This window comes from Oxyura jamaicensis, chromosome 8, assembly GCF_011077185.1.
Source record: "Oxyura jamaicensis isolate SHBP4307 breed ruddy duck chromosome 8, BPBGC_Ojam_1.0, whole genome shotgun sequence".
In the NCBI taxonomy this organism is placed as follows: Eukaryota; Metazoa; Chordata; class Aves; order Anseriformes; family Anatidae; genus Oxyura; species Oxyura jamaicensis.
Genome location: NC_048900.1, coordinates 11,366,997 through 11,390,668, shown reverse-complemented (window position 1 = coordinate 11,390,668; position 23,672 = coordinate 11,366,997). Strand labels below are relative to the sequence as shown.

At 50.5% G+C, this 23,672-nt stretch overlaps 2 protein-coding genes and 2 long non-coding RNA genes across 15 annotated transcripts in view; 3 read left to right on the top strand and 1 right to left on the bottom strand.

The window, feature by feature from the left end:
- The first annotated feature begins 359 nt into the window (after nucleotides 1-359).
- Nucleotides 360-7,594, top strand: TOR3A (torsin family 3 member A). Its single transcript, XM_035333972.1, has 6 exons — nucleotides 360-1,122; nucleotides 1,489-1,602; nucleotides 2,313-2,578; nucleotides 3,183-3,358; nucleotides 5,178-5,302; nucleotides 5,811-7,594. The coding sequence occupies exons 1-6, from the start codon at nucleotides 834-836 to the stop codon at nucleotides 6,059-6,061; spliced, it is 1,221 nt and encodes a 406-aa protein (XP_035189863.1). The 5' UTR covers nucleotides 360-833; the 3' UTR covers nucleotides 6,062-7,594.
- A 504-nt stretch (nucleotides 7,595-8,098) lies between these two features.
- ABL2 (ABL proto-oncogene 2, non-receptor tyrosine kinase) overlaps nucleotides 8,099-23,672 on the bottom strand; it is a 46,722-nt gene continuing 31,148 nt past the window's right edge. For 2 of the 4 annotated variants that reach the window (XM_035333967.1, XM_035333969.1), the window contains exons 3-11: nucleotides 22,747-23,042; nucleotides 21,831-22,103; nucleotides 20,951-21,035; nucleotides 19,053-19,230; nucleotides 18,332-18,516; nucleotides 17,897-18,049; nucleotides 17,311-17,400; nucleotides 15,962-16,135; nucleotides 8,099-14,907 (exon numbers count right to left, since the gene is read on the bottom strand). In XM_035333967.1, coding sequence (XP_035189858.1) covers nucleotides 13,217-14,907; nucleotides 15,962-16,135; nucleotides 17,311-17,400; nucleotides 17,897-18,049; nucleotides 18,332-18,516; nucleotides 19,053-19,230; nucleotides 20,951-21,035; nucleotides 21,831-22,103; nucleotides 22,747-23,042 — 3,125 coding nt within the window. In that variant the 3' untranslated portion in view covers nucleotides 8,099-13,216. The remainder of the gene's footprint in view (nucleotides 14,908-15,961; nucleotides 16,136-17,310; nucleotides 17,401-17,896; nucleotides 18,050-18,331; nucleotides 18,517-19,052; nucleotides 19,231-20,950; nucleotides 21,036-21,830; nucleotides 22,104-22,746; nucleotides 23,043-23,672) is intronic. The other 2 variants (XM_035333968.1, XM_035333970.1) reach the window with 2 other exon arrangements.
- Nucleotides 16,130-22,009, top strand: LOC118171130. 9 transcript variants are annotated; one of them, XR_004753055.1, is made up of 5 exons: nucleotides 16,130-16,584; nucleotides 17,288-17,443; nucleotides 19,614-19,717; nucleotides 20,111-20,175; nucleotides 21,874-22,009. It is a non-coding gene; the product is annotated as an uncharacterized LOC118171130 (long non-coding RNA). The 9 variants fall into 9 exon arrangements; XR_004753054.1 differs by having other exon boundaries at nucleotides 21,848-21,982; XR_004753057.1 differs by lacking the exon at nucleotides 19,614-19,717.
- LOC118171131 lies at nucleotides 22,032-22,866 on the top strand. The gene is made up of 3 exons (XR_004753059.1): nucleotides 22,032-22,173; nucleotides 22,349-22,484; nucleotides 22,727-22,866. It is a non-coding gene; the product is annotated as an uncharacterized LOC118171131 (long non-coding RNA).

The window sequence follows — 23,672 nt, the reverse complement described above, 5'->3', positions numbered from 1 at the left end:
CAGAGTCAGCCACAGAATCTTTTCTCCTGGAGCTTTGGTACAATTGCTAAACCGAACTCGCACCCAAACAGCCAGCCAGTAACACCCAGAGCTCATTGCTGCTCTGTGTGCTGCTGGTCTGACTCATCCCCGTCTCCTGCTCCCTTGTTTGTGCCGGTTATTTTTGTGTCCCCTTGGAAATGACCCTGATGAACAACTGCCAGCACCCAGGGCCTGTGTAACCAGCTGTTTTCCCAAAACAGCCAGCCCAAAGGTAGGTAGAGACCTTCCCCGAACTCCCCCCTCACGTCTCTGGCAACAGGTGAGTGTTTCAGATTCGTATGCGTTTCAGCCGGTCACAAAAGGGCGATCCAGTCCCCTACCAGCACCCGAGCACACTGCTGGAAAAATCCCAGTCCCGGAAGCCAAGCCCACAGCCCCGTCCTGTGTAAGTGCTCAGCAGCAACACCTCAACTGGGCCCCGGGGCTCCTTAAAAGAAGTTATTTGTCACCCTTGAGTGCCTTCTGGGCAGAGGGAGGCAGGAGCCCGAGCTCTGTGCAGAGCAGGGCTGAGACAATCCCAGGGGCTGGTTTTGCTGCGTGGCGCTGGGAGGAGGAGCCATGTCGCAGCCCAGTGCCATGGTGTGGGGACCGCGGCGTGGGGCAGGGGCCATGGGGTGGCTTGGCTGGGCCCGGTGAGGTGTGGTGGTGCCAGCAGCCCGCAGCTTCCCCCAGCACGACTCCGACTGCGTTTGTGGGCGGCCAGGAAGTGAGATCACAGCTCCAGTGCTTTAAGGCAGGACGGGATCCAGAGGGATCCAGCAGTTCAGGATCCCAGCGGGGCGTCCGCAGCCATGGGCCAGTGCACGCTCCTGTCCCACCTGGGGCTGGCTTGCTGCCTGCTGCTGCTGCTAGGGGGCTCTGAAAGCCTGGGGAGCCAAGGGAAGCAGCGCGGGCCCTGGGAAGAGGACCAGAGCGCCGTGACGGAGGCAGCCCCGTGGGCCAGAGCAAGGTACGAAGCCGTGAAGAAGCACTTGGGATCTGTGGGAGCTCTCTCCAAGCAGTACTGGCAGTACCTGGCTTGCAAGGTGTCCCAGGAGGGCTGTGAAGAGGAGGGGAAGAAGAAGGCTGGTCCCAGCCCAGGTAAGCTCCCTCCTCTCCCTTTCCTGTGCCCTGGGAACAGCAGCAGGACCAAACACTTCCATGTGCCTGCATGGGGGTCTGCACCACGAGCGCCCGTGGCCGCTGCGGGGATGGGGATGCCCCCCCCATCATTCAGCATACGGCGAGTTGCCACAAATGTGTGTTGGGGCAGGGGGTGTGCTCACAGCGTGGCTCTGTCCCTATCTGAGCCACCTGCAGCCCGTTATCCCCCCCTGTGCCCCAGCAGCCTGTGGGCCCCACACCTGGGGCAGGGTGGCAGTGTTAACCGCCAGCACCTGAGCGCCCACACACAGGGCAGGAAAGGTGCCTGCTGGCATGTCTTGGCCCTGATCCCTGCCTTTCCAGGTTGGAGCTTGCCTCTGGTGGGCCAGGATTACCTGGAGATCCTCTCTGCCTGGTACTGCAGCTTCGGCAAGTGCTGCGAGACGGGAGACTGCAGGATAGTCAACAATATCACAGGTGGGTGCTGTGCTGCCTCTCGGGGGAGCTCGGGCAGGGCTATTCTCTGCCGCTTTTCCCTGCTGTCTCTGTTGTTTTCTATAAAGTGTGTTCTAGCAAGTGATGTAGCTAAAGGGCATTTCTGGGAGGGTGAGGGGCTGAGCTAAGCCCTGTTTCTCATTACTCATTTGCAGTTCAGAGACCGTGAGAAAGCTTGCTCCTTACGGTGCAGTGTATCTGCTGCGGTTTGCCACGATCCCTGCCTTCAGCTGGCAGTTCCCAGGCACGGTCCGGGATCCAGGCTGCCCCCGTATCCCCAGTATCCAGCCCTGGGGCAGGAGGGTGCCCCGACAGCTGTGTGCGAGCCCTACGCCGGTGTCATTTGGTGGCCCTGAAACCTGTGGTAACTACCCTCTGCTGAGCAGTACGTAGAGCTCAGTAAATACTAAATAAACCCTTTGGGCCTCAGTGTTCTGCAGGCATCAAATACCTCCCTCAGTTGTCAAAGGAAAAAAGCAGTCAGAGGAAGATCCGTGTCTTTTTTGCAGTTCTTGGCCAGCACAGGCTTCTGTAAGCAGCCTGCCTCGGTGTTAATGCCTGGCCAGACACCTCCCGGGTAGGCAGCCCCATCAGCAGGGCTCTGGGGGCTTTTCTCCTCTTACTCCCACCTGCAGCAGCAGCAGAAGCTGGGCTTGCAGATTAAGGCTGAGCTCTCGCTGTCTTTCCCATAGGGCTCGAAATGGACCTCAACAGGCAGCTCCACGGGCAGCACTTGGCCAAAGATGTCGTCATCCAGGCGGTGCGACGCTTCCTGCAGAGCCCGCAGCCGGAGAAGGCTCTGGTCCTCTCCTTCCACGGCTGGTCCGGCACAGGCAAGAACTTTGTGGCCCGGATGGTGGCCAGTCACCTGTACCGGGACGGGCTGAGGAGTGAGTGCGTCAGGGTGTTCATCGCGCTCTTCCACTTCCCCCATCACAAGTACGTGGACTCGTACAAGGTGAGAGCTAACAGCCTGGTGCCACAGTGATGGTCTGGCTGGGATGGAGTTCTGTTTTTTCTTTCTCCCTAGCAGCTATATGCCAAGTTGAATTTGGATTTATGAGTAAAATGGGATTAAATAACAGTGGTTTGAGCTGAGCAGGGTGTGCACAGCATTGAGGTTTTCCCTTTTTCCCCATTCTGCTCTCTCAGTAGGTTGGAGGTGCATGAGAACTGGGGGGAAGTACAGCCAGGACAACCAACCAGAGGGGTATTTTGTGTAATATCAAGCTCAGGGGGGAAATCTGAGGGGAGCAGGCTTTGGGGTAGGGTGCCATTGCTCAGACACCAGCCAGGCATCAGTCCTGGGAGGTGGTGAATGACCATCTCTGCATCGGTCAGTTTGTTCCCTTTCTTACCCCTCTTCACATATTAAACTTTATCTCAACCCACAAGTTCTCTAGCACTTCCTATTCTCTTCCTGTCTCTCTGGGCAGGAGGGAAAGAGCAGGCGGCCGTGTGGTGCAGCGGGGCTGGCCGGGACTGTCGCAGCACATCCAGGCTCAGCCCCTGTGCCATCGACTGCTGCCAGGCATTTCACTCTGCCACCTGCTGCCCTGCAGGTTCAACTGGAGAAGCAGATCAGTGAGACTGTGCAGCTCTGCAAGCAGTCCCTGTTCATCTTTGATGAGGCAGAAAAACTTCATTTTGGACTCCTGGACGCCATCAAGCCCTTCGTGGCTCATGACGGCAACAAGGGCCAGGTGGATTACCGGAGATCCATCTTTATCTTCCTCAGGTAACTTCTGGGGCCCCAGACACACGGGGGGGGACAAAATGGTGGAGTTTATCCCCCACAGTGTGCAATATGTGGGGCCTGGCCCACAGAGGAGGGAGGTGACCAACTCCTCCAACGAGTGGTTACCTCCATGGTCAGTGTCCCTTGTTCTGGGCATCCTCCCAGGGTATGGGGCAGTTGCAGGAGTTGCCAAGGCCCAGCTTAGCTGGGACAGCTGAACTGGTGCCTGGGCCACGAGGCAAGGAAGCAGTGAGATTCAGAGTTAGCATGGTGTCATCCTGCACCCCGGATGGCTGAGCAGGGGGATCCTGTACTGCAGGGAACACAGCTGGGGCTGCAGGTCTTGGTGGGAAGTTGTTGTGTGAGGCAGCACTTGTAGCCAGGAGTGGGGAGGTGCCACTTGCCTGGCCCTGGCTGCAGACTGAGGTGCCATTAGCCTGTGAGGGCTGGTCCTGGCATCAGCTCATCCCGCAGCGTAGGGAATGGAGGGCGGCTCCTTTCCCATCTGGAGGGCGACAGGTTGTCAGCATCTCCAGGCTCCAGTGCTGTCCCTCACCCAGGTTTTGGTGGGACAGGACCTCTGCCAGGAGAAGTGGGACATACTACCAGCAGGACGTGAGGTAGGCAGGTGCCTGAACTAACCAGTGAGAAATGCCCAGGAGAGGCAAGCGTCTTCAGTCCCCCTTCATTTTAGTTTGTGGCTTTCAGCCTTGTTCTGGCAAGAGCTGTTCCCACAGGCTGGAGGTGAGCAGAAAACCATGTTCAGTTCCAAAACCATGTTCAGTTGTCCAAAAGGGAATTTGTTGCCCCCTCTCCTGCCATCCAGGTGAGTGCTCTAACCTCCAAGCTCAATGGTTCCACAGAGCAGCTTCTCTGCTCACGAAGACCTGTGCCTGGTGCCTGTAGAGCTGACGAGATCTGTCCTACCTGTGTGGGCCTCTGGCAGGTCTGTGCTGCAGGAGGCAGGCTCTCCCTCCTTGCTCTTCCTTCCCATCTGCTCTGGGCAGGGTGTACGTGCTGCTGGCTGGCTGAGCTGCCCTCGTGCCCTACCTGGCAAGCTGTGCAGCTGTGGGGACAGCAGCACACTGGGCCGAGGCCCCATGTCACCGAGCAGAGGGAGCAGGGTGTCTTGAACTGCAGCACTGTGTAATCTGGGGGGTTTCATCATACGCAGTGGCAGTGTGACACTGGCCTGGCACAGGAGGGCTGGCTCTCCCCCAGCACTGGTTGGGATGCTGCCCTGGGCCTGCAGCTGTGGCCGGGTTTGGGTGGTAGGAACCAGAGGGGACTGGTCACCCTCAGCCCGAAGGGTGCTGCTCCTGCAGGCCGGGGGGGGAGCAGGGGCAGTGCGAGCTGTGCTGGCAAGGCGGCACAGGGAGATGGTGGCAGCTTTTTTGTTCTGCTGCCCTTGGAGCCTCGATGGCTGGCAGGACGCCATGTCCCCCCGCAGGCAGCTGCACCTGAGGCGGGTGGTCAGGGTTTGTCCCTCAGGCAGGGGATGTCCCGATCCCGGACCTTTGCTGGTAGTGGGACTCCTGCCATGTGCTCTGCCCTCTGGCCTGGACTTCACGGTGACTTGCTGAGGGTTTGGCGTGGAACCAAGCGGCACCTGAGAGGTCAACAGCTTTGGTGCCAGGACAGGGGCCTGACAGGGATGGGGGGTTCTGCTGACCTGGTTGTGGGAGTGTTTCAGATGCTGATCCTACACAGAGAATCCTGTCGTGGACAGAATTGCTGAGGCCTGCCTGCAGAGGGTGCTGCTGGCACCTCTGAGCCATTTCTCTGGCAGCATGGTGGAGTGACTTCCTTCTGTCCGCAGCAATATTGGTGGCAACACCATCAATGAGGTAGCCCTGGACTTCTGGCGGGCCGGCCGGGCACGGGAGGAGATCTCCTTGGAGTTCCTGGAGCAGCGGCTGCGGCTGGAGCTGCTGCAGCCCGCAGGTAGGAGCCCGGCTCGCTGCGGGCAGGCCGCCGGTCCGGCCACAAACCTGCCCCTCCACACTGCCCTGGGGCCTTGCTTATGAGGTGCCGTGTGCCACACGAACATCTGTGCCATGGCACAAGCACTTATGTGCCCCCCACACCCTGGTGTGTGCCCCTTCCTTCATCCACGTAGCATGGCCCTGAGCATAGCACCGCTGCAGCAGTGAGGCACACGGAAAAGGAGCTGTTGTTCTGCCCCCTTTAGCCCTAAAAATAGCAGGGCTGTAACAAGCAGCCTCGTGCCTCAGTGAATTTGGTTTTCCCTTGGCCTGCAGTGGGCGAGGTGTGGTGACATGCTTCCATCAGGCTACGTGCTGGCCAGCTCTGCGGGTGGAAGGATGTCTGCCTCCCCACCACGTGCGGCCTGGTGCGGCAAGAGAGCAGCCTCAGGAGAGAGGACAGACCTCGTCTTAGAGGGGTGCCTGCTCTCACGTGGCTGAAGCTTTTGACTTGCTTTTTGCTACAGAGAACGGCTACGCTCACAGCCACCTCCTTGAAGAGAACCTCATCGATGTCTTCGTGCCGTTCCTGCCCCTGGAGTACCACCACGTGAAGCTCTGTGCACGCGACGCCTTCCTGGCCCGTGGACTGCCATACACAGAGGCAGCCCTCGACGAGGTGGCCAGGATGATGGTGTTTGTCCCCAAAGAGGAGAAGCTTTTCTCTGCACAGGGCTGTAAATCTGTATCCCAGCGCATCAATTACTTCCTTCCTTGAACACCAGGTGGGACTACACCAGTGGTGAAGGCAGTTTTGCACACTAGGAGTTGCTCTCCTTGCACAAGGTCAGGCAAGCAGCAGATTACACAGCCGTACACTTGCACAGGGGCAGAGACTTAACTCCTTGTCGCTCTGTTGGCAGGGAGGGCTGTGCCCTGGCCAGCCTTACTCGTGGGGCACCAGCACAGCTTGGCTGTGTTTGAAGTCCTTCTGGTGTTTTTTTAAGTTCCTTCTTTTAGCCCGAAGTAGCGATTTGGTTGTGCTGACAGATGCTTTGTTTCATGTGAAAGGGGTTGGCTTCAGTTTGTCATCTCGTAATGAGGGCCTTGAACAGCCTGGGCCTGTTGAGAGAGTCCAGCAGAAGCCACAGCCTGTTCCCTGGCTGCAGCTTTCTGTCACTGTGCAAGCTCTCAGACTGCACAGAACGCCTTTGCTGCTTTTGAGGGTTTTTCTATATTGCTCTCCTGCATTCACAAGGTGTGTGGCACTTGGGGACGTGTACCAGGATCGTGGTTTGGGCAGGGACACCTTTGCATAGAGAGAACGACTGAGAGTCTGGTGCTGTAAAACCCCCAGTCTGTGGCTTTGGCCTGCCCTGTCCCTCTCTCCCCTCTCTTGGAGTCTTTCGTTCTATGGAAGCAGCTGTGGGGATGAGGTGAGCAGCTGCTGAAATTGTTTCTCTAAGCAATTTGGTAAAGAGCCTGTTTGGCTCACTGCAGGAACTGGTTTAGGGCGAGGCAATCTCCCATTTCATGGGCAAAGGGCAGCTGAGGAGGATGGTGGCTGAAAGAACAGGTTGCGATTGAATTCTGTTTTTTCAGAGATGGAATAAGATTTTTTTTCTTTTTTCCCCCGGTATGCATGCTGTGGCTTTTGGGCTGGTATCAGCATTACTACACCAAGGGGCTGTTTGCTGTCTGGGTACTTGCCAGGTGATAAGTACCTGACAGCAGGACCAAAAAATTTCAACAGTGTTACGGGAATCACTCTGTGACCTCTGGGTCAAAACTCCCTTCCAACACAGCTGTGCTCGGCAGCGAGGTGAATCAGCACATGCCAAGGACGGGCTTTAGCTGCCTGAATGCCACATGTGCGGACCTTTGAGCTATTTTAAGCTTTGACCCTTTCTGTTGTGCCAGCGATGAGCAGCACAACCCTGGGAAAAGATTGACCAGACACACTTACTGCTCCGGCAGACTTTGAGTCCGCGTTTCCCTCCGGGCATGCCAGTGCTGTTACCTAATGAGGCTTCCTAGTCTGAGGCAGGAAGACGAGCTGGCTGCTGTCTTACCGCTTGCTTCTCTCTGTGCAAAGTTGGTTTAAACCGGGCTGTTGACTCGAAGTTGGACCTTTAGGGCCTGTGCCAGCATCTGCTTTTATTGGGCATTTCTGGGACTTGGTCTGTGGGTGCTCACGTTGCCTCGTGTCAGTCCTAAAGCGTCGGCCTGGGAACAGCCGAGGGAGCTGCACCCAGGGAAGGTGAGGTGGTGGAGGGAGGCTGCAGCCCCCTGGAGGGCACAACTCAGGTGCTGCTTTATAACCAGCTGGTGTGCTTGGGCAGTGGTATAGCCAGGGTGACTTTTTCTTATTTATTTTTTAAATAGAAAAGAGTCATCAGCTGTTCGGGTTAGAGCGATGCTGTTCGGGGTGGAAGGAAGTCACTTTATCGAGCTTTTTGCCAGTGCTGGCAGGTCTGAAGTCGGCACGTTGTGCAGTTCTGACTGTTATTGAGTAAGGAGGGGGTGGTGCTACCAGCAAGGGCACCTCTCAGACTGATGCTGCAGGACCAGCTCGTGCCAGGTCATATGCGCGTGTTTGAGAACTAAGCGAGAACCACTCTCCCCTGACTACTCCATGACACATTTAGATCAATGGTAATGTTTTTCTTTGCAACCTGGCAGAATTAAATGACTTCCCTTTCTAACAGGTTTGCAGTCAGCTTGTCTTTTCTACCCCAAATAACAGCCTTCAGGCTACCAGTGTGCAGGTTCAAATATTCTTTTAAAAAAATAAAGCAACATCTAGTCAAGTGGGTTTTTTTGCCAATAAAATATTGCAACCTTTATTTAAAACAAAATGCAAATTGGCAAAACTTTGTGGAACGACAGGCAAAGAGGCCCTTCAAAGGGCCTTATTTACATCAAGTTTAACACTGTTCGCAGTTCACAGTCAGACGATAGTGAGAGAATTAAATTAGAAAAACAACCAAAATATATTACAATAACAATTAAAAACAAAAACAGTTGACAACACTGGTAGAGTGATTGGTGATTAATGTGTTTCATTTTAATCCATTCCTGCCCTCAGTGAGTTCACTACTGACACAAACAGCATGCCAAGCTGAGCGGGCTCTACCCCCCTGTGCACAACGGAGAGATTTGGAAGCGTGACCTCCTTTGGTACAGACATTTCTCATTTTCTAGACACTGCAGCTAAGTCCGGGTGCCCCCTAACCTGTTACTTCCTACCACCAGGGAACAGGCTAAAGGCTTTGTTCCACGCTGCAGGCAACCAGAGTGCACCCCGGTGCCCACCCATGCAAAACACCCATGTGCACAAGCTGCTGCATGGTGCTGCTCGTGCTGATGCGGGAGGCTTCTGAGCACGCTGCAGCTGCTGCCCCTCAGTTTCTGGCAGCTCCTGGTGAGCAGCAGGCCTGGACCCGAGTGTTTTAAAGGAGAAGGCAGTGGTCTGTTACATCTGCAGAAAACAGTTTCTCAACATGTTAGTGTTTGTCCCAGCTGCTGCTGCCCAGGAGCACTGATGAGCGGAAGGCCGAGCTGCCTGGGGGACCTGCCTTGGGTATGCAGCACGGACACCAGCCTCAGGTTTCCTCTGAGCGCAGAGGCCCCCAGCCCAGCCCAGCCCGTCGAGCTGCTCATGCACCTTCTGCCTGGTGGGGAGGGCCTGCTCTGCTAACAGCAGATTTGGAATAGGTCTTGCCCCATGCTGAGGGGTTTTGTTCCTGCTGCCCACAGAGAGCAGTGTGCCATAAAACTCCAGGGTAAGCACCCCCAAATGGGATGCCAACGTGCAGCTGTTTGGGTCACGCTGACACAAAGCAGTGTTCAGAAGTGTCGTGCGGGAGGAGGACAGGAACAGGCAGGCGCCCCCACCTTCTCCACCTCGTTCTGTGCCAGTGATGCTACTGCGTTCAGCTCTGCTTTCCCAGCTGCCGAGTTTGATGCAGTCCCAAGCTCAAAGCTCTTAATTCAGCTTCACCCCTGCCAGCACTACTGAACAGCACAATTAACCCGAAGTGCTGCCAGCCAGGTGCTCGCTTTTCAGGTGCAGTGCAGGGGGAGAACCGCACCTCTGAGTCAGCCAATTCCCCAGGAGCTAGGAAGGGGAAGTGCCCCATGGCAGCTTGCTCCCACGAGCGCATGCTTTGTGCTTGCCATTTCCAGGCCCTACGTGATCCCATCCCCTGCTGCAAAGAAGACTACTTTAAATTCTAGTCCATACTAGTGCAAGTTAATTAGAGAGCCTGGCTGCGATTGCATCTTTACCACACAAGCCCTTCTCACAGTGGTGAAGAAAGGAAATGCAACAGGAGCTTTTGCCTTTTCCATAAACAGCGGAGCAAGAGGTGCTCTGTGCTGGAGCAGTAACAGGGCTTCACCGTCCCTCCGGTGCTTTACACACAGTGTGCCACGGCAAACACAGAAGCTGCTACAGTGGAGCTTTGAGGCTGAACACAAAGTCAAATCTAGCAGAGGGAAAAGGACCTGCAACAGTGTGGAAAGAAGAACGACTGAATGTGAGCTACAATATAACCACACTTTTCCAGGTAGTGTCCTTTTGCTGTCCTTCCGGAGGGCAAGGGGAAATTCTCATTTGGGAATAAAACAAGATTGGGTAGGAGAGACAGTGGAGGTAGAGGCAAGTCTGCAGTCTCTTATTTAGGAGAAAATAAAATTAGTGTCAAGTCAGCAGTACCTCTGCCACCATCCACCTATCTGATGTGACTGACAATCAGCTACAGCAAAGAAAATGCTCCCTGTAGGAGTGATGACCAGCAAATCCCCCCAGTTCTGCTGTTAGGTGTTTTACCTCCACTGAAGGGATCAGAACTGGATGGGCTTCTGTGCTGCTCCAAGTGGCTGAGGAGTCCCTGGGGAGCTTCAGAAGCCGCCTGGCCGCAGTCCTGGACAGCCTGCTCCAGGTGGCCTGAGCAGGGGTTGGAGCAGATGGGCCCCAGAGGTCCCTGCCAGCCTCAAGCAGTCTGGGAGTCTCTAAAAGCAGGCAGCTTCTTTGGCTTGTAGTAGCAACACAGCCTCGGCCCTGTCCCACTACTACCACCTTGGGGGGGGTGGGGGTCAGAAACCAGGCAGCATCTGGAGAGAAAGCATGGATAACCAGGGGAGGGGAACCAGTCCTCTGCCAGGGCACAAGTAGTTGCTTAAAAAAGATAAGAAAGCTTGAAAGATCTGTTCTAGTAACTAGAAATTCCAAGGATTGTTTGCTGTTTTATCACTTTTGCTGGAGTTGTTCTGGAAGACTGGTATTCAAAAAAAAAAAAAAAGAGCTTCTTTCAAAACATTGATCAGAACTGGACTAATATTCTTACATTTTCTGGTTAAAATACCTTTCCCCTGAGAGCAACCACTTCAGTTTCAGTCTGTACTAGGCTGGGAAGTAGTACAATGATGAAACCACCCGATTGTCTGCCAAGGCAAACACGACCTGCCTTCCGTCATTGTTTAAAAGGCAACATGAAGCAACACCGTCAGACTTCTTCCCTTTGCAGGTGACCTTTCCAAAGGCAGTTAGTTTGGTGCGCAGTGATGCCCAGGTTCAGTAAAGATGACTGAAAGAGATAAGGTAAACCACAAAAGCCCTCAGTAAAGTCTGCAAGATAACGGTTTGGTACTCTGCCTTACTGCTGAGTGTCACGGTGGAAGAAGCCCGGCGCAGCCTCCCCCTGCCCTGCTGACATGCGGCTGGAGCATAAGGACCAGAGGAGATCCTGGACAAGCTGAAAACCCTACTGCAGGAGGAGACGGCTGGCTTCGTCAGGTAGGCTGGTACCTCCGAGTCAGGCGGACTAACCCACACTGTACTTTCCTTTGTTGCCACTTGGGTACCAGCTCACTGACCTGCAGGAACAACTGATTCACTTTAATGCCTGTCACTTAGGGTAGAGGGTTTTGTTTTGTGTTTTTTTTTGTTGTTGTTGTTTTTTTCCCATCATTTCACTCACTCTGACAGTGCAGCTCACATGGTCCATTTTACCTCGCATTCTGCTCCACTGGTGTGCATTCATGCGTCGTGCCACACACCTTTGTTTACCACAGACCAGAAATAGAATGAGGATTCTCAGACACCAGCACCTTGCTGAAGGCTTTTCAGGCCACTGTCTCACCATGCTCCATGAAAAACAAACAGGGATGTGGGCCGAGACGGCCCAGCCTACTTCCGAGCACCAATAGGGCATCGCTTCTAGACAGAACTGGAGTGCCAACTGTCCACGGTCACACCTGGGCCCCAGCTCAACTCTAAATGCTCAAACTAAAAGCAGCACAGTCACACTTTAAGAACAAGTTAAAAAAAGCATTTTAGCAAAAAAAATAAAAGATTTAAGGTGCAAAGCAAGCCAGATCCTCTATCATCACCAATAGTGTGAAGTGAGCAGCAGCATGCAGGGTAATGGGTACTGGAGACAGGTATCGGGCCTGTTTGCGTCCTCTTAAACCAACAACTAGCTGAGGTCCTCCTACTTGCCAGTACACTCACATCTCAGGGAGCTGTGCACACACAGCCAGCTTTGAGGCCCCCAGCAGTCCACAGCCAGTGCCAGGAGCAGGGAAGCCAACCAAGCACACGATTGCTTTCATTCTGGGATTGTCAGTAGGCATCGAGCATCAGGGACCATAACCCAGTGGAGCGGTAACACCTTCCGTCACGTTTTAGGCAGAGTGCACGGTTTATGTGCGTGTTCCCACTCTACAGCATGAGATCCTGGTCCAGTCTTTAAAATACATAAATCAATTTTAAAAGATGGCCGTGACTCACATGTTGACACACCTAGTCACCTCCATGCCCAGGGAAGGTGGAAGCCTGTAGGCCCGGTAAGCAACAGGAAGCACCAACCCCAGAAATCAGGGTGAGGTGGCTGTGCTACGCAGGAGGTGTGGGGTGGCAGGCAGGCCCGCTGCTCCTTCTGCCTCTGGCTGCACAGCGCTGACTGCTGGAGGACAGCGGAGACCAGCCAGGGGCTGCTGGGGCAGAGGCTTTGCCTCACCTACCATGGGGCCTCGAGGCACTGAAACTAAACTGGGGTGTCAACCTGGTAACGAGTTAAAAACAATTTAAAGCTTAAAAAAAAACAACAACCAACCCACCCTGTCCCAATAACAACACTGGCAAGTTGTGCAAGAACCCCAAACTACTCACACACGACTATCAAGCGGCACCCATGCTAGACCACTAGAAATAGGAATCAACTGAGTGAAGGTGGGGTGGGGGTAACTCCAGTGGTAAGTCTGCCCAGCACTCCTGCCGTTCAGCTACAACAAAGACACAAACATGGTGATGAGGTGGACAGGAGGGAACAGGGATAGTTTCATATATTAACTAATTTTGCAGTTCTCGTTACAGCAGCAAACAGCACTGCAGAAGTACGCCACCGGGGCTAGTGCATCCACCTCCAGCAGCTCTGAATACTGTCAGTGCATCAGACCGCTCCCCCGCCGCACGCACCCTCCCACAGAGCTGCTTGGCCCCTGGCACCACCAGCACCCCTGCGCCTTTCCGTGCGGTGTCGGGGGCCGCAGCACGCGGTAGTGCAGACAGGGTGGATCCTGCAGCCACTCCAGTACTCCAGCCACCAGCCCCAAACTGTCCTTCCCAGAGAGAACCTGCTGTCGGTTCTCCTGCCCCTCCAAGGGAGGAACCAGGATCTTCCTTTCCTCGCCATACCAAGCAGACCAGACTGACTAGGTAGGGACAAACACCTGCTGTTCTGCCCCTTACAGCTTTAATCTACCCTCTCCATCCCCATTTTCTGAGATGAACCTGTAAACGTGAGGAGAACTCAGTGATCTGAGGTACTTCACATACTCAAGTATCAGTCTTTCCTTTTGAAAGCATCAGTACAGAAAAAAGTCCCCCCCTCCCCATGTGTATGTCTCTTACCCAGACTGACAGTAGCTACCTTTGCACCACATCGCTGATTTCTTGGACACACGACAATAAGTTATTAAGGACGGGGTTTGCCCCAGGGACACTAGCAGCTGCTGAGGACACCTGCAGTTCCTGCAGGCTGAGTTCCAGTTTGCTCACGGCTTCCCGGAAGGCAAATTTGTTGCGTGTATGTGGGATGCAGTCCACGTAGCCTGAGCAGTAATCCAACAGCTGATGCCCTGTGTCCACCAGCTGGCTGTTTGGTGTTGGCTCAGCGATGGCACTCGAGAGGAGGTCTGCACACTCCAGCAGGGCTTCCTTGCTGATTTTGTCTGCTGGGATTTTCTCGGCCGCCTGTTTGGTCTTTCTGAGCGCTACTTTTGCGCCAGCCGTGCCGTTGGCCATTTTCACCGGGGAGGTGGAAGACGATGACAGAGGCACTTGAGGTGGAGGCATCACAGGCCTCCCAGATTTTCCACCAACAGGTGCTGCTGCTGCCTTCTTACTCCCTTCGCTTGATTCCAGTCCGTGCTGCGCTCCTGCCCCGTTGCTCAGCTCTTCTGCTGCATCTGCGCAAGCAGCTGGCTGTTGGAGGAGCCTCATCACTGGTGGTGGAGGTGGAGCACACTTTGGTTTTACCCGTCTGGGCCGGTCCCTGTCGCCAGAAGAAGTGACCTGATGCTCAGATAAGAGCTTAAATTTATTACCCTGAGAGTCTGTGCCAATGAGCTGCACATCTGCTGGAGTGTGTTTTAGAGTGGGTGAGATTAGGACTGGCACTTTGTGGTTATGAGTGGTTGGAAGTATTGCTGCAGCCTTGACTGGAGAGGACCACCCCGGTCTCTCACCATCTTCAGGGGCCCCTTGCCGTGGGCCACTGTTTTTTTCTTTGCTCTTAGGAGCTGCTGCTAGCCCTGGACTCTCCTTTTCTTCCAAACCAGAGGGGGTTCGGAAGGGGAGAGCTGTGGCACCCCTTGGCAAGAGTTTTGCTTTTGGTCTCTCTCTGGTCAAAGCAGGGCCTTCTTCCAGCTTTTTGGGAAGCAGGTCATTGGCCCTCCCCATGCTCTCATCAGGCTGAGAGGAGGTGGACACTGTCCGTTCCAGCTGGATTTTTGACCTCTGGGAATTTCTGGGAAGGGTCATTGCCATCCTATCCTGCTCTGGAAGCCCTGAGGACATAGAAGATGTGGAGTTTGACCTTGGAAAAGGCTTTGAAGTTTCTTCACTGCCGGTAGGTTTTCCTGGTCGTAAACCCAGTGTCTTTTTAATCAACCGTGGTGTAAAGAAACCTGTGATGCCTGACCACCCACCACCAGTGCTTATGCCCCCACCACTGTTGGTACCAGTGCCGTCGTCATTGTAGAAGGTCCTCTGCACAAAGCCCCCACCGTAGCACTTGGGTGGTGCCAGGCTCGTGTCCTGCTGCGTGGGAGCAAAAGCGAACCCATCCACATGCTGCAAGGAAGCAACAGCTGAGAAGTTACCCGTTAGCTCGTATTTCTTGTGGGGCTGATTCTCCATCTCCCGGAAGGAACTGCTGCGCTTGGGAGGTGTGGGAGCATTCCTCTTCTTCATAAAGGAGCTAAAGAAGCCACCTTTTCTGTCCCTGGTGAAAGTGGTCTCTTTGGCATCCTCCAGCAGGCTGCTGGGTGACTTGTCCCTCTGCTTGCGAGGCAGTGCGGGAGACCCACTTGTTGGCTGTGTGCTTCTGATAAAACCTAGGCAGAAGAAACAAGCGTGACTCTTCAAAATCTAATTCCATTTCCACCCCCCTGTCCTGCAGTGGGCTGTAAAGGCCTGGCATACTGAGTTGCCCGGGATCTGCAGAGACAGACTGCAAGAGGAAGTTAGCACTTTTATTTTTGTGCAAGGCTGATCTGCTTTTGATTTTATTTGTTCCCTTCTGCTTGCATGATTTGTCTGTTGTCTGCACTGGGGTGGCTACTTAGCAGAGATGTCAGGAGAAAGTGAATTTGCTCTTTCTCCCCAGTTTCCTACCCACTTCCTGTAGTTTTTTCTCTTTCCTAAATACTGCAAGTATAAAAGAGAATCTCTTGTTGCGTTGTCAAGTTTAGTTTGGAAGCTGTCATCTTAAAAATACAGCAAAACCAAACTTAGAAGAAAAAAAATACAATGGGCTTTACCAGAAAGCCACTGAAAAAGCTGCAGCATTTTCTATTTACTTGTAAAGGAGTGGGCTGGCAAACAGCCCTAATGACGCAGGTACTCAAGACACCAGCCTGCAATATGCTGGTTCGAGTTTTGGTTCTTTGCTCCACAACCTGAGAGCAGAACAGAGAAGTCTGAATTACGCCTGTACAGATGTGGGCTCATCTTAACTCTGAAGAGTAGTCTCTGCCTTCTCCAGAATGAGAAGTGACACCTGTACTGTGACCAAGAGCTCCCCCTCTGTGCTGTATCATTCTGTGCTACCAAAGAATAAAGCCATGCTGATTGCCTCCCCATGAGTCATCTTGTCTCTCAGCAAATTTTCCACCGTTCTGACCTCTCCACCTCTCTAATCCAGGAAGAGTAAATGCAGCCATGGGGTGTCCAGCCCTGCCTCTCCTGCCACAGTACCACAGTAAGTCCTGCTACAAACTGAAAAAAGCCAACGCACTTGATCGTATCTTGACTGGAATGTGAAATCTGACAAGCCAGGACACGGGGTTGCAGAGCTCCAGCTGGTGGATGTTCTGTTCTGTTGGGTACTTCCCAACAGGAGCAAGTCTACTCCCTGTGGCCTCAGTGCAACTGTCCTTGTGCTCATACCTGGTGCTGAGCTGGAAGCTGAATGCTCCAGGGTATCTTGTGTTCCTTCAATGTTCTCCTTGTTCTCTGCCTGTTTCTTCAGTGTTCTAGTCTTGGAGGGAAGCATGGGCAACCGGGGCAAGTAAGGAACTATGGATGAGGAGGAGGCCGTTCTTCCGAGCTCCTCTGCTACCTCTGCAAGGGGAAAAAAGCAAGCAGAATTGTTGGAACAAAGACCAGCAGTAGAGGAGGAAAAGCAAATAAGGGTCTTTACTGCAGACCCAGAGCAGCAAGAAGAGATACATGGCTGAGAGAGGAAGAAGTTTATAAACTTCTTCCAGTCCAGAGGCGTTTAGGGTAAGTGATGTTTTACATAATGACTTCAAACTCATTTACATCTTTATAAATTCAGCCAGAAATGGTGGTAGGAGCTGTACAAGCTCTGTGCTGGGTTTAGGTTGCCCAAGAGCTAAAGCTCACGCTGGATACATTTACCTCTGTTTCTAATTAAGGTGCCTCGTGTTGATCCCCTCAAAGTTGAGTCCTCTCTGCATCTGGACCTAAGCTGCTTTGTCAGAAGCAAAGCACTGCACCTGCTTATTAGAAGTGAAGACTGCATGTTTCCTTCCCAATATCAACACAAGGTATGTGATTTAAAAATGAACAACAACCAAAAAAACCTCCTGGCCACCTCCAGGTTATTATTTGTGTAGGCCACTTGATGTGCTTGTTATAGATCCTCCCTGGTAGAATTTCCCCTTGTGTGTTTTTTCAGTAGTGAGGAAGTGGATGGATGGGCTTCACATTTAATTTCAAATTTGAGATGTTAAGACAGTTGTGCTTGTCTGCTGCCTACTAACACGCTTCTCACCAGTATTTCTCTCCTACTTGACTAGATTTGAAAGTTGCATTGCAGATTCACTGCTAAAAGTAGCTAGGTAGAAAATGCAGAGGTTAAGGCAGATTTTTTTTTTTTTAAATGAAAGCTGGTAGAATACTACTGCATGACCTAATTTCTGCAGTCAGAAATAGACTCTGATATGCATGCACCTTTTTCTCTCACTCACTATTCCTCTCTCTCCAGTCTGGGAAACAAGAGGCTTCCTCTAATAGTGGAGACAATATTCCTTAAATGAACTCTGTTATCTGGCTGCTCAAATTAATTACTATGCTGTCTCTACATTGAGCGTCTAGATTTTATTCAGTATTTGTGCATGTATTGACAGACTTAAGGATAAAAAAACGAAGTAAGGGATGAAGCCTCATTGCAGCCTCCAGAGTGAGCAGAAGAGCCTTAAGAGCCTGTGCATAAGAGCACTCCGGGGAAAAATTCTTCTACCGTTTCAGAAACCAAGCAACAGAGCTCTCACCCTCCGAGATGCTCGAGTCGTGGAACATGGTTTCAAAGGCCTGGTGGGTCTCAGCAAAGGAAGGTCTGTCAGGTGGGTTCCACTTCCAACCTGCAGTGTGAGAGCACAGAGTAAGTCTCAATGCCTGTAGCAGGTAGGAGATAATTTTTTATTCCTTTATTAATGGAGTTTAAATTTGTTATGCAGCATTAGAGAGCTTTTCATGGCAAGTACTAAGCAACACACTTGGAGGATGTATTCTGTGCAACCATGTCAGCTACTTGTCTCTTGCAGAGGTGTTATGTTTGCAGAGAACTAAATTGCTTTCTTTTTTGGTGATTCCATAGTAAGAGTCCTGCTCACAAAAGGACGGTACAATTTGCCACAATACACTAACCAGCTGTAATCAGAGATGACAGTTTTTGAGAGCTCTTGTTCCTTAGAGGCCAAACTCATTTTACATCAGTGACCAGGTACGTGTCAGGTGACAGGGACTTTTCCACATTAGCTAACAAAATGGCACGTAAGAAGCAAGGATTTAGAGTTAACCACAGATTTCACCCATCCCTCCCAGGCTTTGTTTCCTGAACTGGAAGACGATACTCACATGCCCTCATCAATTCGTAAACCTTTGGAGGGCACCCCTCTGGTTGTTCCATCCGATAGCCCTTTTCCAGCAGATCATACACCTGAGAGAGGTCAATGCCTGGGTACGGTGACATCCCATAGGTAGCAATTTCCCATAACAGCACCCCAAAGGCTGCAAAAGGAGGAAAACAAAATTCCTGGTCATAAGACTGCCCACTTCCTATGTTGCTTGTTATATTGTGGCCTTTACTGCAGTTTGAGGCAGAATCTCTTTGATGCAGATACTTCAGGTCAGCCTAGGTGAAAGCATCGCACACTAAAAACCCTATTGATTTGTGTAGCTGTGGCCTGGTGTGCACCTCCCCACACGTTTTTGCCCAAGCCAGAACACAATTTACTCTTCAGGCTAGCAAAGAAAAAAAAAAAAAACGAAACACTGAAGTTGTTTTCTTACCCCACACATCTGATTTGATTGAGAAGGTGTTATAGGCCAAGCTCTCGGGAGCAGTCCACTTGATTGGGAACTTGGCTCCAGCATGAGCTGTATACGTATCTCCAGTCATAAGTCGACTTAAGCCAAAGTCGGCCACCTTCACCACATGATTTTCTCCAACTAAGCAGTTCCGTGCTGCCAAGTCCCTGTGTAAATAAAAGAGGCACACTGCTTTACTGGAGCAAGAGCAGGGGGTTTGAATACAGTCCTGTACTAGCACAGCCTGCCCCCTGCTCCTGCAGCAGGAAGCACTCCCTTTATACAGCAGGTAAAGACAACACGAGCTCTGTTCTAAACAGTGTCAGACACTGAGCAGACATATTCCTAGGAGCAGTAAGCTGGGATTAGGGCTCTTTCCAGTAACTTTCCAGTAACTTTCCAGTAATGATGGCTGCTACAATGAGAGGTTTATGTTTCTGAAGAGCAGGATGAGATCAGGAGCTCATCACAACAGGACACCACCAACTTTCACAGCCATTAGGCACATGCACACTAGATTGAAAGCCATGGGGAGGAGGTACTGCAAGACAGCATTAAAACCAAAACAGCCAACACGTGACCTACTGTGCAACCTAACTCTGGAAAAAATCTCCCCAAAAGCAAGAATTCTGAGGCCATCACAGTGGTGGCCTGTCCACCATTACAATCAGAGATTGTACCAGCTCGATGTGTTTTCACCCACCTGTGAATGAAGTTCTTCTTCTCCAGGTACTCCATAGCAGAGGAGATCTGAGTGGCCATATAGAGTAACACAACAGCACTCACTTCCTCCCGGTTGCATTCCCGTAAATAGTCTAGTAGGTTCCCATACGGCATGTATTCTGTCACAATGTAAAAGGGTGGCTCCAGGGTACACACACCTAGCAGTGAGGAGACGGGCATGTGAATGAAGCTGCCAGTGCTTCTCTAGCTTATCGGTGGTCCCGATGGTATACCCATTCATTGCATTTTGTACCAATGAGTGTTTCTCTGGAAATTGAAGACTTTCATCTACAAGACCTGGATCAATGCAGCTCAACTTAAAATTCAGTGCTTCTATCTATTTATCTGTTCATCTACTTTCTGGATAGTGAGAAGCGCATCCGTTAAAGCACCACTATTCTTATATGCTGTATATAAAGGATGGATACCATATATATATAGAATATTACTACACACTGTTGTTTGGAGGGTTACAGAATGAAATAGGAGTTATTTTGAAGACCTATGATTTGCTTTTCTTCCCCCCTCCTCTTTCTTAAAGCTAAAGAGTGGCCAAGTGGCAGTGGGTACCTGTCAACTGGCCAGATTTCCAGACTGAAATGTCACTACAGAGGAATGTGAAGCACTCCCATGTGTGCTAGCTGGGTAAGCCATCAGCACGGTGGGACCTGCTCCTGAAGCAGCATTCTCACACATTCCTCAGATGACTCCTTGCTACAGTCATTGCAATCATGTACAAAGTATGTATTAGTGGAGGAGGAGGGCAACAGGATACTCATGTCAAATCTGTGAACTCCCACTGCAGCACTGCTGGGCTCCTGCTGATACTGTTATCCACATTCAGTAGTAAAACATGACTACACTGCGTATCAGAAAGAGCAAAACTGCATCTCTGATGAGCAATCTTTTTAGTGTCTGCTGGAACCAGACAGGGCTAGGCAGACACTTCGTCTGTGTCCATTTTTTTTTTAAATGGGCACAGAATAGGTGACATTATTAAAATCCTTCACATTCTTCACATTTCTCCTTTTATCCTAGGCTTGGCTTAACAGCTTTGCTCCTGAAAGCAGCCAAAGTCCAGACGGAACCAAACACTAGTGAAGGTTTAATGTGTCCCCTTAAGAATCTTTGTACATGTAGAATTAACAGCTATGCAGGCTATGTATTAGTGATCATGGTATCATGCACGTGCCGGTGAGATAAACAGGGCACAGCCAAGCTGAAAAGCTTGCAGCTTTCTTCCACTCGTGCTGTTTGATCTGACTTGCGTCTCCACTGCCTTGATCTCATGTACTTATTTGGTGATAACACGATGGTCCCTTGCAGCAGTAGTGATCTGGCTGTCTTCTGCTCAGTTACAGATTGATTGCTTCTACTCACTGCAGCTTTTTCTATAAATGTCTCTGAGTTGAGAATTACAAAGAACAGTATTTGTTGTATTTCCATCGTATTTTTTTTAACTTTGAGTTTTCTCATTCTGGTCTATCAGAAAAATAACTAATGGAAAGTAATTTTATAAATCTTAGTTAACTAAGTAGAAAAAAAAATCTAACTTCACTGATACCTGAATCCTGGAGAATGGCTAAACGCAAGGGTACAATCTGACAGGAGACCGATACTGCGAACTTTATATAATGCACAGTCATGCATCAGCAGCAAAGCTGCCTACTAATCTAGGTGACCATATTTGATGATAAATTTAAAATTGGTGTCTCAATACTGCACAAAGGAGTAAGCTATCAAAAATATCACCTCATAACCTGACCTCATCCAAAAAGTTATATAAATACAAAAAATCTGCCCATCCTTTTAAAGAAGAGGGATTTCATTTTGGCAAAAGTTTGAGTAAGAATAGAAAGACCAAGGTATTTCACTAACCTAGTAACTGCACTAGATTTGGGTGCTTGATTTCCTTCATCACAGCAGCTTCTTTCAAGAACTCTTCCACCTCCATGGTATCTTCCTAGATGAACAGAGAAGGGACGGTTAATCTTCATGACCGAGGTCTGCTTAACACTACATATTTTAACTGAATATAAATAATTCTTGTCTCTGTTTTGCTGTTTTACCTTTTGCCAAAGCAAAAAAGGGTCTATAACAGCCCTGAAAAGCTGGCCTGCAGCATGGCCAAGTAACAGATCTGCAGTACCCAGAAAGTGTTAGGCTCTACCAAGCAGGTAGCCACTGGGACTACCAAAGCAGCTGTGGCTAGTGAGGGGATGGGATGACTCTGAGTCACCGAATTAGTTCACCTGTCTAGCTATGAAGATTAAGCTTGCAATCTCCCTTACTTAGGGGGTACCTGGAAGGTTAACATTCAACAAAGGTGATGTTCAAACAAACAGAAGACTCTGAAAATTAATATAAATGGAGGTGCTGATTTTTTTCCAGAAGTAAGGGAGACGTAGAACATGCTTCCAACACCTTTCATTACTTACAGCTTCCACAGCTCCTCAGAAGAGCTGGGAAGGGAAGGGGACATGTGGGTAACAATTTCTACAGATCTGAATTAGCACCTGCAGGAACTGCATGGCCTGCTGGACCAAATTCCAAATTGTTTCTAAGCCACATGCATTGCTGCTAGTTTGAAAAGCTAACTTAGCTTGAGCTACTCTCAAGTATGGAATTTATGCAGACCAGTACACTCCGTTTTCATATATTCGTATCATTAGGTGGTATAATTGAGAATGTGACAATTTCCTTATACTTATCATAAGAGGTGACTAAATGAACAGTGCACAACAATCTGAAAACTCACCTTTAATGTCTTCACAGCAACTGTGAGATTGTATCTCTTCCAGACACCAACGTACACCTCGCCATACTGCCCGCCCCCAAGTTTGTGCTTCATGGTGATATCAGTCCGCTCCATCTCCCACTTGTCGTGGATGGGGGACACTCCATAGACAGTGGGCTTATTGCACTTAGGTGCTGGGTAATGCAAAGTTGTCACCAGGCCATCAGCTACTGTTGAGTGATGGTGCACTAGCTCTGCTAGGGTGCTGAAACGGCTCTCTGCTGTCACATAAACCTGGTGAGAAAGGTCCAGGAATCTACTTAGTTGAAGGCAGCTGAGAACTTTCAGTAACACCGGAAAACAGGTACAGTAAAGACATTCTGACAGGTTAAAAACGAAGTAAGAGAACCACATTTTAGAATACTTGTTCTCAGTTTGCTTGGGCAAATGAATATTCCTCCATGGGACTTTAACTTGCAGCAGGAAAAGAGATATAAGGGAGGCTAGAGCAGTGCTGACTCCTGCTTTGTGCATTACAGGACTAGAAACCAAAATTCTTGTAACCACACCTAAGTCTGGTTTCTACATCTCTCAGCACAAAATACTGCCATTTGAGCAGGGTTAAAACTGCTGACTCACCAAAGCTCTGCTTGTTCTAAGACCACCAGTGGAAAGGTATCACCACGTTAAAACAAGAACACAACCGCTTTGCTCCCCAGCTACTATTTCAGCCAGAAAAGTGCAGTTTACACTCCTTCAAAGTGGTGTTGAGTGTTATAACCAACCTCTTGGCATAAAATGTTCTTTTTTTATACTAATGAGCCAGTGGGCCTTTCTCACACACACTCGTCCTTTAACTAACAGCCTGCAACTTGAGATTCTGTACCACCTCTTAATATTATTTCCTTCCCTCACAGCATTGTCCAGAAATCCTTACCTTTCCATCTGAGGTGGTATTGATCCTGTAGTGGTAAACACGTCCCTCGTACCTGAGCGAGATGGATAGCTGCCCGGGGCTGCTCTCGCTTTCACGAACCAGGAAGCTGCCGTTGATGAGGCTGCTCAGCAGATACTCTGCTGCACTGCGTGACACCGGCCCATGGTACCATGAATGCTTTTCCAGGCTGTTCACTGGTGTGATGTAGTTGCTTGGTACCCAGCCCTGCCCATTCTTCGAACGTACCTCGCTCCATTCACCGTTCTGGTTGTAACCCAGGACTCGCAACTTCTCACCTATGAGCACAAGGAAAAAAGCAGAACAAGCACAATACAATCTACTGGGTCTCATCAAGTCAGCTGACAGGGAACACCTCTCTAAGCCTGGGTTTGTAGCTAACAAATAAAAATCCGCAGCAGTGATTTTGTAACTAAATTGCTACATATAAAGGATTTATGATGTATAGTTTCAGACAGAACTCCTTATGCACTGTTCCTAAATTAGTGCTACAGGGTGAATGATCAACTCAAAAAGCTTCCCACACATCTGGACTAGAAAGATTTTTTTTTTTTGAGAGATGAGGTTTGTGTGCATCTTAGTGGAATTTAATAAATAATTTATATTATTTATATTATAGATAAATATAGATACAAAAAATTGCCTTTTATTTTTTAACAGTTGTGCAGCGGGGCATATTCTTATGTACATACGGAATGGAAACAGAAAATCCTTATGCCATTCTTAATTCTTGATTTTGCTCCAGCTGAAAGTGCTGAATTCTGTTTTTGCCAATAATGTAAAGGTTTTCCCAAAATAGGTGTCTCACGTGGCTAGTGATCTGGGGAGCCTGGATGTAGCTGGGATGGATTGTTTGGTATTATACGATTGTTTGGCATTTTATCTGTAGAGGAGAACTGCCCAGCAGG